General features: G+C 48.0%; 1 protein-coding gene across 1 annotated transcript in view; it reads left to right on the top strand.

The window, feature by feature from the left end:
• Positions 1-13,258, top strand: part of LOC147012801 (procollagen galactosyltransferase 1-like) — a 110,479-nt gene that overhangs the window by 19,394 nt on the left and 77,827 nt on the right. The window contains exons 2-3 of the mRNA XM_085854014.1: positions 4,876-4,986; positions 5,576-5,693. Of these exons, the coding sequence (XP_085710140.1) occupies positions 4,876-4,986; positions 5,576-5,693 (229 nt within the window). The remainder of the gene's footprint in view (positions 1-4,875; positions 4,987-5,575; positions 5,694-13,258) is intronic.

Genomic DNA, 13,258 nt, shown 5'->3' with positions numbered 1-13,258 from the left:
CCTCTGCCGCACCATCTGTCATCCCTCAGACCGGCAAGCAACAGCGTTTTCGCTCAATGCAGATCGAGGTAAAATCACAAACTGGTTCAACACGTGGAACATGTCTTACAATCCGGACAACTCTCACACTCTCACTATGTCTCTCCGAAAGGACCGTTTAGAACCCGCCCCCCATCCACTTTCTCAACAATCCTCTGGAAGAAGTCCCTTCTTTCAAGCTTCTGGGTCTCACTATCTGCCATGACCTTTCCTGGGAAAGCCACATTTCAAACCTCGCCTGCAAAGCCAGTCACCGACTGGGAATCCTCCGTCATGCAAATTCCTTCCTCAGCCCTCTTGAGCTCCTGACCACTTACAAAGCTTTCGTCCGCAGCCTGATGGAGCACTGCTCTCCCCTCTTGGCTGCTGCTCCTGCCTCCCAACTTTCTCGGCTTCATGCTGTGGAAACCAAGGCATTTCGGATCATTGGCATCTCCCGCAATGAAGCTGAGCCTTTGGGCCTCTCACTTAATCACCGCAGGTTGGTCGGTGGTCTTTCTGTCTTCAATCATCTCCTCTCCAGCCTCGCCCCCCTGCTCTCTCTGCGATTTGTCCCCACCACATTTCTGCAAGGCGCTCAACGTCTGCCAACAACCTCCTTCTGGTAAAACTACCAAAAATCACGAATCACTGCTCACCTTCACTCTTTCATTCCTCTTTTTTCCCGCCTTTGGAATAAACTCCCTCACTCTATTCAATCCCATTCTTCCCTCCAGGCATTCAAAACAGCTGTTCACCACCACCTCTTATCATCCCCCATCCAAATCCTCGATCTTTTCTACCCCCGAAAATCCACCAAAGCCCACCTCCTTCAAATCCCCTGTTTTCCTTCCTGAAAGTCCCTGTTATGTCCATCTTGTATTCCCCATGTTCTCCACCCCATCCCTCTCCCTTCCACAGATCTCCTAATGTCTCTGTTCCCCACTGTTTTGTCCTTCCCACTCCCGCCCCTCTTGTCTCATGCCCCCCCCCCTGCTGTGCATTGTGTGTTCGCTCTCATACGAGTCTCAACAAGGTATACAAAAAAAATAATAAATAATCTCAGCTCTGAATTCTCAAACCTCTCTCCCTCCTCCAAATCCTGGTGGCATCTAATCAAATCTGTTTCTGGCGTATGTGCCCCCTCCATCCCCTCCCTTACCTCAAATGGCTGCATTAGTGATACCGCACGTGAAAAGGCTGAATGCCTAAACCTGGTGTTTGCATCTAAATCTTGTCCGAAACCCATCACTTTCTGTCCCTACTTTACCCAGTCACACCCAGCTGTCCCTGGACTCTGTGTCCTTTTCTCCTGACAAGGTGGAGAGCTTGCTGTCAAACCTAAACTCGGATTCGGCAACCGGTTCAGACAGCATCAGCCCACGTGTTCTAAAAACCTGCCCCTCTGCTCTTGCTCACCCTCTCTCTGTTCTATTCACCCTCTCATTTGCTCAAGGTCATCTGCCATCTGCTTGGAAATCAGCAAACATTACTGCCCTGCATAATAAGGGTGCAAAAACAATCCCTGCAACTCCAGACCAATCAGCCTTCTCTCAATCAGCAAGGTTAAGGAATCCATCATCGCTTCAGACATTAAATCCTTCCTCTTCTCCAATGGCTTGATTTCCGATCATCAATTTGGTTTCAGACCAGGTCACCGACCCTGGATATGCTGCTTCTGCTCTCCCATCAATGGATGGAGGTCCTCAATGCCAGACAGGAAATCCGAGCCGTATCCCGCGACATATAATGTGCTTTTAATACGGTCTGGCACCCTGCCCTACTCTCCAAACTCTCTTCCTATGGTATTCAAGGCCATCTCCACTCATGGCTCACAGACTTCCTCTCCTGTCGCAGTCAACATGAGGCCCTAAATGGAGTTCTTCCATCCCCTCTTCCTGTCCAGGCTGGAGTTCCTCAACGTTGCGTTCTGGGCCCTGTTCTTTTTCTGGTTTTTATCAATGATCTCTCCGATTCTCTGGAAAATCCTCTTCATCTCTTTGTTAATGACTCCACCCTCTGCCGTACCATCTGTCATCACTCAGACCGGCAAGCAGCAGCTTCTTCGCTCACTGCAGATCTGGGTAAATTCACAAACTGGTCCAACACGTGGAACATGTCTTTCAATCCAGACAAATCTCACACTCTCACTTTGTCTCTCTGAAAGGACCATTTGGAACCCGCCCCCCCATCCACTTTCTCAACAATCCTCTGGAAGAAATCCTTTCATTCAAGCTTCTGGGTCTCACTATCTGCCATGACCTTTCCTGGGAAAGCCACATTTCCAACCTGGCCTCCAAAGCCAGTCACAGTTGGGGCATCCTCCATTGTGCAAAGACCATCCTCGGCCCACCTGAGCTCCTGACCACATACAAAGCTTTCGTCTGCAGCCTGATGGAGTACTGGTCTCCCCTCTGGGCTGGTGCTTCTGCCTCCCACCTTTCTCGGGTTCACGCTGTGGAAACCAGGGCATTTAGGATCATTGGTATCTCCTGCGATGAGTCTGAGTCTTTGGGCCTCTCACTCTCTCACCGCAAGCAGGTCAGTGGTCTTTCTGTCTTCTACCGTCTCCTCTCCGGTCTCTCTCTCCATCCCCCCCCCCCTGCTCTGTCAGCGATATGTTCCCCCCATATTTCCGCAGGGCACTCAAGGTCCGCCAGCAACCCCCTTCTGGTAAAACTACCAAAATCAGGAATCACTATTGCTCACCTTCACTCTGTTCAATCCCATTCTTCCCTCCAGGTCTTTAAAACAGCCATTCACCACCACCTCTTATCGTCCCCCATCCAAAACCACGATCTTTTCTACCCCCGTTAATCCACCCCAAACCCACCTCCTTCGAATTCCCTGACTTCCTTCCTGAAAGTTCCCTGTTGTGTAAGGTTCTGAAAGTCCCTGTAATGTCCATCTTGTATACCCAATGTTCCCCACGCCATCCCCCTCCCTTCCACAGATCTCCTCATGTCCCTGTTCCCCACTGTTTTGTCCTTCCCACTCCCACCCCTCTTGTCTCCTGCCCGTCTTGTTGTGCATTGTGTGTTCGCTCTCATATGAGCCTCGATAACGTATACAAAAATAAACAAACAAAAATGACTCGTTGGATGAGTTTGGTATGTGACCAGAACAAGCCGATTCGATTTTAGTTAAGGTCCGGACGTAGATCCGGCCCATCAGTGGGATACAAAACGTTAACTACTCAGCCTGGTTGTCAATGCAACCACAGCAATCGTGCCAACAAAAATGAAATAAAGATGGCTGCTCTGTGACTCACGCAATTTGAATTGTGACATTTTTGAATTGTGACATTTTCACCAACAAAATGTACTCGCATCATTCAATTGTGCTTCCCAAAGTGCTGCGAAATGTGCTGGCTGCAGATGATCATCACTATAGATTTGGATCCTGTGCTTTGTTTACTCTTTTGCTTCCGAAGCGGAAATTGTGTTGAGCTAATTTAGAGTGGTTTGGTGATAAGTGACAATGATTAAGTAGTCAGGTTTAATAACACTGTGGCATCAATGAAAGGCAATTGGATGTGGAACTTTGGATCATTAGTTTGATGCTTAAACTAGGTCACATCACACTGCAAACTATACTCTGGGAAATGTAGTTCTTGACAATCGAATTTAAATTCACAACAAACAAGTTCAGTTCCACTGGCAGACTTTTCGTTTGACAGTCCTGGATCCAAGATTCCTTTCTCTTGAAGGGGCCTCTTGGAGTTACCTCTGCTATGCGTGTTCCTCGAGTGCTATTTCCTGCTGTTTGTTCTGCGTATTTCCCACCGTTTCCGAAGTATATATTTTATTTCAGATCTCTATATACAGGTTTAGTCCAGCTGAAAGCAGAGTAAATCGAGAATGGCACTCGGTAGAGTGCATACCTCTGCCAGGTTGAACAGTTCACGTTTTGCATCCCACAGGTAGGCTCGATCTGGATCCGGTCCTGAACCAAAATCGAATCTGCTTCTTTTTGTCACATAACCAACTCATCGACCTCGTTTTGTCAGAGCTCGTCCACAACTTTTTGAGATATCGTGCTATACTTCATATCATTTTGGCGCTATCTCTCAAAGGTGAAGAATGACTTTAAAATTTCTTGTATCCGGATCCGGATCTCAATCTTCACCAGAATTTAATCAGTTCGTCCTTGTCACACACCCAACCTGTCCATCAAATTTCATCCAAATCAGTCTACAACTTTTTAAGATATCCTGTTCACAGACAGACAAACAGACAGGGGTGAAGACATAACCTCCGCCTACCTTCGGTGGTGGATGTAAACAGCAGACAACATTAGACAACACCTTGCAGACTATTGGACAAAATATCTAATTTTCTGGAGAGCTTTCTGGAAAGGCCCAACTGATAAATTAAAAACCCTTTTTATTGGGTAGCCACAGTTACTCGGATATAGTTACATAATTTTTATTGCCATTATGTGTGCAGTTTTCTAATGAGATAAATTAAACCTACCTCATAAACCAACCTCTAAGTCTGTTCAAAAGAATGTTGGTTACATGACTTCGGCTCCTTGGAGGGGTTTGTACATGTATCTAATGCACAAACAAAAGCACTAGTGAACATCACTGATACTTTCACATTACTTGACGATGGATAGACACATATGGTATATGGGATTTGAACCTGGGTTCCCCGAGTCATGACTGCATCATGAGCCGGGGCTTCTTTTCAGATGGGAATGCTAGTAGGCCAACCAGTTTCTCAATTGTCAAAATGCTCTTCTCCTTGATCTACCCTTACGTTTAGAAAATTTTTCCACGAGCTCTAATCACATTTAAATAATGCAATCTGAAATGCTGCAAAATGAAGGCAGATTGTAATTTATGTGTTGCAGGATTGCGACCGATCACAACGAAGACAACACGAGCGCCGTGCTCTCCGAATGGGTCCATAAAGCCAGGGCTCTTTACCTCAGTGTGACTTTGTACGACAAAACCCAGCCAAGGTGAGCTGAGATGGCGTGTTCGAAACCAGAGCAACCAGCCAAATTATGACTATTTAATGGAATAGCTACTACCATCGCCATTGCTGTAGGTGCACACTCAATTCCTCATAGTCTCGCATGATTCCCTTCAAGATTATGGGAAATATTGGCATAAAATATAGTTTGTAAATGTCACTCTTAATAATAATAATACTCATAATAACACGAGTCCCCTCACTCGGAACTTGAATCCAGGAGGGTATTAGGCCCATCAAGCGTGCAGAATGGTTGCCAACAAATAGTTGTTTGTCCATGCCCCATCCTTTTTAAAAACACTGAGCATCAAGCAAGGAAGCAAGATGTACCATTTTTAGTCCTTGGTATGACTCGGCCAGGGTCAGGTTGGGATCACCGACCTCCTAGACTCAGAGCAGCCACTCTCACCATTACATGATCGAGTCTGTTTACTGGTTTTCACACGTGGTTGTTTTCATATTGTATTGCATAATGCAAGTCAATGATGTTGGAAAAAGGGAAAGGTCATCAAACTTTACAATTTTCGAAGTTATTGTTGTTGCTGGTTGCTTTGGTTTCCACTTTTATCACCAAGATTTTATGTGAATGAATGGGGATCGAAGCACTGGACGGCAGAGCGATATGAAACTGTGATGCGACTCCGACAGGAAGCTCTGAACGCAGCGCACGCCATGCATGCGGACTATGTTTTGGTGAGAAATAATGAAGCACCATTTGCTTTGACATTAGCTGCAGTTGCATACTTGAGAGGTTTTGGAAGATTTGTGATTGGATTTAATTTGACGTTGTCATAATAGGGTTCTGTTGTTAAACTTGTGAAATCTGGTTGATTGAAGCATCGAATTTGTCACAGAGATAGACCAATATATTGTGAACAGATCTGGGAATTAAGACTTCGTGGATTCGGCCCCCGGCGGTTGTGGAAGCCATTTTACAAAATGGCCGCATGACGATGGAGTTACTTTGTGGAATTGATCAAGTAAGAGGAAGTATGTGGACCACGTGGGGCTCATTGAACGCTGCAAGATTAAGGAAGAGTTTTTAGTGCTGGATATTTAGAAACCGCACATTAACATCGTTTTATTGACATTTACATGAGACTTTTGTTCTGAAATGCCTATTCTCTATGGCATACACAGGCGACAACGAAATCATTAACTTCAACTTTGAATCAAACAGTAAATAGGCTACCCCAACATTGCCACAGTCGATGTTTCAACCACGTCTCATGGGATACCAAAGTGTCGGTGCTGAGAACATCTACCCCCCCCCCCACCCCACTCACACACATAAGGCCGTGAAAGGAAATGCAGGCTTTTTGCAATGACATCACTTCACACATTCTTCTTCTAAGGGGTTGCCAAGGTCTTCTAACACGTTGATGAAGGAGCAGACATCTTTAGCAAATGTAGTTTGTGCACTGGCTGTCTGGTTGTGGTGACATGTTTCTGCTCACCTTCTGCACAGTTGGTGCCCATGTTGGAACTCTTCTTTCGCCCGTGGCAACCTCTGGTCCAGCAATCATCTAATGGCGAAGGACACTTGGCTTGTCAGTAAGGCCAACTGCTCCACCATCCCCTTTGATGAGGGTGTTGTTCTGCTTATGTGCCTGGTCAATGGGGATTGAGGAGAACACCTTCCTCGTCTTCTGCACGGTGAAGTTGCCAGCCTTGAATTCCATGGGCACATCTGGGTGCTCTGTTGGAAGGTTATCCATGTCCCTCAGATGAACAGGGACCCACCCCCCTGGCATATTTGGTGTGGTTCAGGGCGTGGAACCAGGGGACGAGCTCAGTCAGAGCATCGAGGTACATAGTGAAAGATGCTTGCTGCAGAGAACGCACGTACACGAGAACCAGCAGCTGAAGTTCCAGCATGGTTGCCCAGTACTGAAACCGAGGGTAGGCATGTTCTCTGTTATGGCACCAGTCTTCAATATCTACTCCATCCCCTGCATCAGCTGGATGCATCTGACAGCTGCGGTCATATGCTCATCTTTGTCGGGTGTACAGGGCAGCTGTGGTGATCTGGTGAGATTGTCTTGTGCGTGCGATGTGAGCTCCTCACAAGAAAGAATCAGCTTTCCCTGGTGTTGTGATTTCAGCTTGCACTCATGCTTGGACCCAACCACTCCCTTGCAACCAGTCTCCCAGCATCTTCAGGGCTGTCATCTCGATGAGGAAACCACTTAACATCACCACCAGCTTGTCTTCCCCATAGCTCTCAGGCCACCTCCACTGAATCTGCTTTGCCAAGGCAAACAGGGGCATGACAAAGGTGACTAATGAACATCTGTGCTAGATCTCTCTTTAAGGACCTGCCTTGCATGGTCTAGCCACAGGTATTCATCCTCTTTCTGCTGATGGAAACCATCTCTGCTCGGTGACACCACACCAGCAGGTGGAATAGATTGATTAATTATTGATGCTGTTTGTGACGGAGGATACGTGTAGTGCGGCAAGAGGCTGACAGTCTTTTTGCCGCTTGCCTCTCCCGATCCTCCTATGATGATGATGCTATGATCAACCTCTTCACCAGAGAAGGATGGATGCTGGAGCAGGGAGATAGCAGTACCGTGGAAGGACTCCTTTGCTGTTATTGCACTGGGGTTGTGACCAATGTTGTCGACAGCAGCAGTTGTGAACACACTGCCACACATCTTGGGAGGACAGACAACTTGGTCTCGGTGGAACTGCTGGCAGATGATGTCCCCCTTCTGTGCCAATTGCTGGAGAACACGGACATAGGAGATGCTCATCCCCATGTGGGAAAGCCTGTCAACCAATTCCCTCTTGCGTGTGTGAGCCTGGAACATCAGCCCGAGGTAGGTGGGAACTAGTGTCTCCTGAAATGAACTGTGCTGGACAAAGAGAGATACTGGCATCCGCTTGTGCTTAACATTCTTGAACTTCAACAGTTGGGCATTAGCAAGTGCTGCAAGTGTGGTGTCTGCCATCTGATCTTTGATACTGGGCCCTTCCAGAACCATGCTCACCAGGGCAAGCAGCAGTGATGGCACAGATTCTTCTTGGCATCCATCTGAGAAACCAGTGAAGGACTTAGCTTTTCCAAATATTTGCTGGCGGACCACCTGTGCTGCACAAGCAAGATGGACTACATGACTGTCGCTGTCCAGCTCGCAGGCTTTGGCAAGAGCTGAACCAAAATCTTCACTGAATGCCAGCAGGATATCCCTCTCCTTGTGGGCCCTCATGTCTGGGAACTGTGCCAGGAGTACTTCTTTCAGTCATGTCACGTGAACTCTGCCATTGACTTTGACTCCAAGTTGCTCCAACTTGGATGTGTAGAGTCGAGCAAACTCAACCAGTTTGAAGACGGGTGCTGTCTTCTCATCCAGACCTGTTTCCTTCATGTAGAAAACCAATTCAGCAAAGACAAGAGCGAAAATTTCCCTCTCGTGGTCAGTGAAAGTGAATGTGGCAGCCTTGGTCTTCCTGGCTCGATTGTACAAACCTGCCAAGCACTTACCATGGTACTTTGCTTCCAGAGCCACCATGTCACCTGTACTGAGTCTGGCTTGCAGGTCTGTGTCTTCCATAAAGTGTGCACCGGCCTGCACCGCACTGTTCAATTGGAAGGTGGTTGCTTTGTGGAGTCCTTCAGGGTCAGCTGCTTGTCTGCAGACGAATCACAATGCATCTTGGATCTTCTTCTCAGTACTTGATATTTGTAACCTGATACACTTGCATGCAGCTGGTTAGTCTACATCTTGGTGGAGACCGTCTGTCTTCAGAATCAGTTTTTTTCTCTCTATTTAGTATTGTAATGTTGAATTTGAGTGGGCCTGTGTGGTGATACTGTGTATTGTGAGCAACCGTGGTGGCTTCAATGCCACATCCTTTGGCGAGTCTCTCCAGCAGTGGTAGAAGTAGACCCAGCTCACTGAATTTAACCAGGTTTTTTGTTAGTGAAGCTTTTGGACTGTGAAAGATGTGTGAACTGCACTGCCTTGTCCTTTTGGCAGGTAATACACAGCTTCCAGTTTGTCTCACTTGGATGCGGGGACATTGATGAGACAGGACACTCTGGGTCAACGAGTTTGAAGCTTTTACATGTCGACGTGATGATCCCTTAATGGCGAACTTGCAACGAGACAATTAAATAATTATGTTAATGACTAATCATCATCAACTGCTACTACTATGACTACTGATACTACTACCACCACCGGCATAACTGTGACGGGCAGATGGAAAAAATAAACCCATGGTGTGGAATTAAAGCCCTTTGCTTTGTTGGCATAATTACCATACTGAGACTAATTTGACAAATTATTCCACCCAAATCATTTGGGTTCTGTTCTCCAACATGTCTACATGTTTGTGTGTTCATTAGCCTTCACTTCTAACGTCTGAACAAGAGAGTTGAGCCACTCAGTAAACTAATTGAAACTGCTGGCGGCCATTTTGTTAAATGGATGCCACAGCCGTTGGGCTGAATCCTTGATGCCTCAATATCCATATCTGTTCACAATTTGTTGGTTTGTCTCTGTGCTAAATTTGATGCTTCTATCACAAAATGCACTTAACGTTCGATATGCCGCCACGAGGTTGGATACCCGTCTAAGACGGGTATGGGGGACAGGCCGGATCACAATACTCGGTTACGGTAGTTTCTTTGGATGTTTTGCGCCGCAATCAACAGCTCAGTTCACATTTGTGGTGTGTGTGGGTGACCCTGGTAGCGTTTGAGACCGGTCGCTTTCGATTGTTGGCCTTGACACATAGTGCCGGATGAGTAACACGAAAGATTTGACATATTCATCGTTTCTATATTACCTCCATCAACAGATTAACAACATGGCTGGATAAAAGTCGTAAATGCTGAGGTGAACAAACGTCCTGAACTCATGGACTTAGTTAAGTAAAGCACGTCGTCTGGGACCCGGCCGTCGGTTTGCCGCCAAAAGCTGCTGATTGTGACATCATCGATTCCCTCTTTGAAAATTATATCGATATTCGAATTTTTGAATCGGCTATCACCTGCGTAAATACATGGAACACATAATGTGAAGATTTCGGAAGTATGAACAGAATATGGTGTCAGGTCAGGTTAGATCTGTGACCTGCTACAGGTACCATGTAAACCTGCACTAACCTGTTCCATGGTCGGGTTGTCGTCGACCAAACCGTCTCCTCCACCAGGTTTTCTGGTGAGGAGGGTGTTTGGATATGGACACCCAGCAGGATTAAAAACAAAACCTGTCAAAGGGCGGAGGAGCTCCTTGTGAGCCAACGGCCATCCATATCTAGTGCCCAACTGTGTCTGCGGACGTCCTCCTGCAGTTGGGTTACTTTTTAGGTTGGGTAAAACCCTTCATTCCGCAAAACAGAAAAACGCAAAAAAAATCTGAAAACCCACTCCGTGGGAGTACCTCCTGTGCAGCTTCCCTTCGCAGGGCAGCTCACCGGATGGCGGGATTGGGGCAAAGCCTTCGGGACCCCCAATCTTTGATGATAGGAGGGAAACCACGGGGTAACATCCCTGGGTCAGATTGTGGGAGAGTGTGTCGGAGTGGTGCTGAGGTGTCGTCCACCAGACGGCGGTCTCCTTGGGTTAACCTGAGGCGGTCCCTTTGGGTGGATGCCTGGAATGTCTTATCCCGAAGAGAGGATGATCACCTGTCTGTTATCATCTGAGCTAAAGCGTTTGGACATCGGGATTGCAGCTCTCTCTGAGGTTCGGAGACCGGATTGCGGCGAGATAATGGTGGGTTGGGTGGTTACATCTACTATTGGTCTGGTCGCTCTGATGGTTACCATACCCAAGGAGTTGCTGTAGCTGTGTCCAACAAGCTGACCCCAATGATAATTGAGGTAACACAGGTCAACGAGCGTATTATGAGATTAAGGATTCGTCACTCCTTAGGTGTCATTTCCCTGGTCTCTGTTTATGCTCCAACTGAGGCGAGTGATCTCACCGTGAAGGATGCATTCTACGCCACACTCGAGTCTGTGGTTGATCAGTGCCCCAGACGAGATATACTTCTAGTCTTGGGGGATTTCAATGCATCGACTGGAACTGATAGGGATGGTTATGAGGTGTGTGTTGGTCCCCATGGGTCAGGAACTATGAACCAGAAGAGCACTAGGTTCCTTGACTTTGCAAGAAGTCATGGACTTAGGGTGGCTGGTTCATGGTTTCAGCGCCCACAAGCTCATCGCTGGACTTGGTATTCCAACGCTGGCGGTGTGGCAAAGGAGATTGACCATGTCCTCACTGACGGTTGTTGGAGGATAATCCAGAACTGCAGGGTCGACCGGAGTGCTCAGTTCCTCAATACTGACCACAGGCTTGTTGTATCAACTCTAAAGCTGCACCTTAAATCCTGGAGAATGGTACCATCCCAGCCGAGGCTGGAAGTTGGCAAGCTCAGGGACGAGAGAGTAGCTGAGGAGTTTGCGAACAGGCTGAGTGGACACTTGGGGGGTCTGGGTGCTTTGGGGGGTCCTGAAGAGTTGTGGAGTGCCTTCAAGACCACCGTCCTTGATGTTGCCGGTGGATGTCTTGGAATTCACCGCAGGGCAAAGAAGAATTTTGTCTCTCAAGGGACACTGGATACCATTGACCAGAGTCGCAGGGCCAGGCTGAATGGCAGAGCTGAGCTGTTCAGGGAGCTGAGGCGTAAAACTGTACGTGCACCGAGGGTGGACAAGGAGGCCTATGTGCGAGGAATCTGTGAGGGGGTAGAGCATCACCTGTGGACAGGTGAATCTCGTCCCGCTTACAGGGGAATTCACGCATTGCGTTCATCCAAGCCCATCCCTCGGAGCACTGCAGTTAGAGCAGAGAGTGGTAGGCTCTTGACAGAGGAGTCTGAAGTAAAGGCCCGCTGGGCTAGTTACTTTGAGCGGTTGTCCCAGGCTGATCCCCCAGCTGTCGAGTTGGATGTCAAGGGTGTTACAATCCCTGTTGCTGACCCTCGAATCAACTGTGATCCACCTTCGCTTGTGGAAACACGGGCTGCGGTGAACCGGTTGAAACGGGGCAAAGCTCCAGGGATCTGTGGCATCCATGCCGAACTTCTCAAGGCTGGTGGAAATGCTGCACTCGTGTTGTTTCATGCAGTTTTGTGCTCTGCCTGGAACACAGGCATCATCCCAACTGATTGGAAGAGGGGCCTTGTTGTTCCTCTCTGGAAAGGGAAGGGTGATCGCCAAGACTGCAACAACTACTGAGGGGTGACGCTGCTCTCAGTGCCGGGCAAGGTCTTTGCTCGGTAATTCTTGATAGGGTTCGCCACCATCTGCTTGAGCACCAGCGTCCAGAGCAGCCAGGCTTTACACCAAAGAGGTCAACGATTGACCGTATCCTTGCTCTTCGTGTCCTCACCGAACGCAGACGAGAGTTTCGGCAGGGGCTGCTTGCAGCCTATGTTCATCTCTGTAAAGCGTTCGATTCAGTGAATCGGGATGTCCTCTGGAGGATTCTTGGTCTTCGTGGGGTGCCACCAAAACTGATCGATCTGATGTCTGAACTCTACTCTGGTACTGAGAGTGCTGTGAAGTGTGGTGGTACCATCTCTGACTTATTTCCAGTTGTTACTGGAGTTCATCAGGGGTGTGTACTGGCCAGTACACTTTTCAGCACTTGTATGGACTGCATTTTAGGGAGGATGTCGGAGAGATCAAGCTGCGGTGCATCGTTTGGGAATGTCAAGATCTCGGACCTTGATTTTGCAGATGATGCAGTCATCTTTGCGGAGACTTTAGATATCCTTTTGGGGGCCCTCGAGGTGCTCAATGAGGAGTCGGAGCCACTGGGATTACGCGTTTCTTGGGTCAAAACTAAGATCCAGGCTTTCGGTGACATCTTGGATGCTGCTGTCCTGTCTGTGTCTGTTTGTGATGAGGATGTTGAGGTCATGGAGAGATTCACTTACCTTGGCAGTGATATTCATGTCTGCTGGCTGTAAGTCAGAGGTCAATAAGCGTCTGGGTCGGGCCTGGGGAGTCATGGATTCACTGGATCATGGGGTGTGGCGCTGCTGGTACCTGTGCGGGAGGACGAAAGTCCGAGTCTTCAGGTCCTTGGTGCTTCCAGTCTTGCTCTATGGATGCGAGACTTGGTCTCTGACCAAGGATCTGAGACGGGGACTTAATTCCTTTGGTACCAGGTCTCTTCAGAGAATCCTTGGCTATCGCTGGTCGGATTTTGTGTCCAACGAGCGGTTGCTGAGAGAGACTTGGATGAGATTTGTTACCTGCATAGTCCGTGAGCGTCAGTTGCGGCTGTA

This window comes from Eptatretus burgeri, chromosome 14, assembly GCF_056783735.1.
Source record: "Eptatretus burgeri isolate ZD-2024b chromosome 14, Ebu_testis_v1, whole genome shotgun sequence".
Classification (NCBI taxonomy): Eukaryota; Metazoa; Chordata; class Myxini; order Myxiniformes; family Myxinidae; genus Eptatretus; species Eptatretus burgeri.
This window is presented reverse-complemented; position numbering and strand designations above follow the sequence as displayed.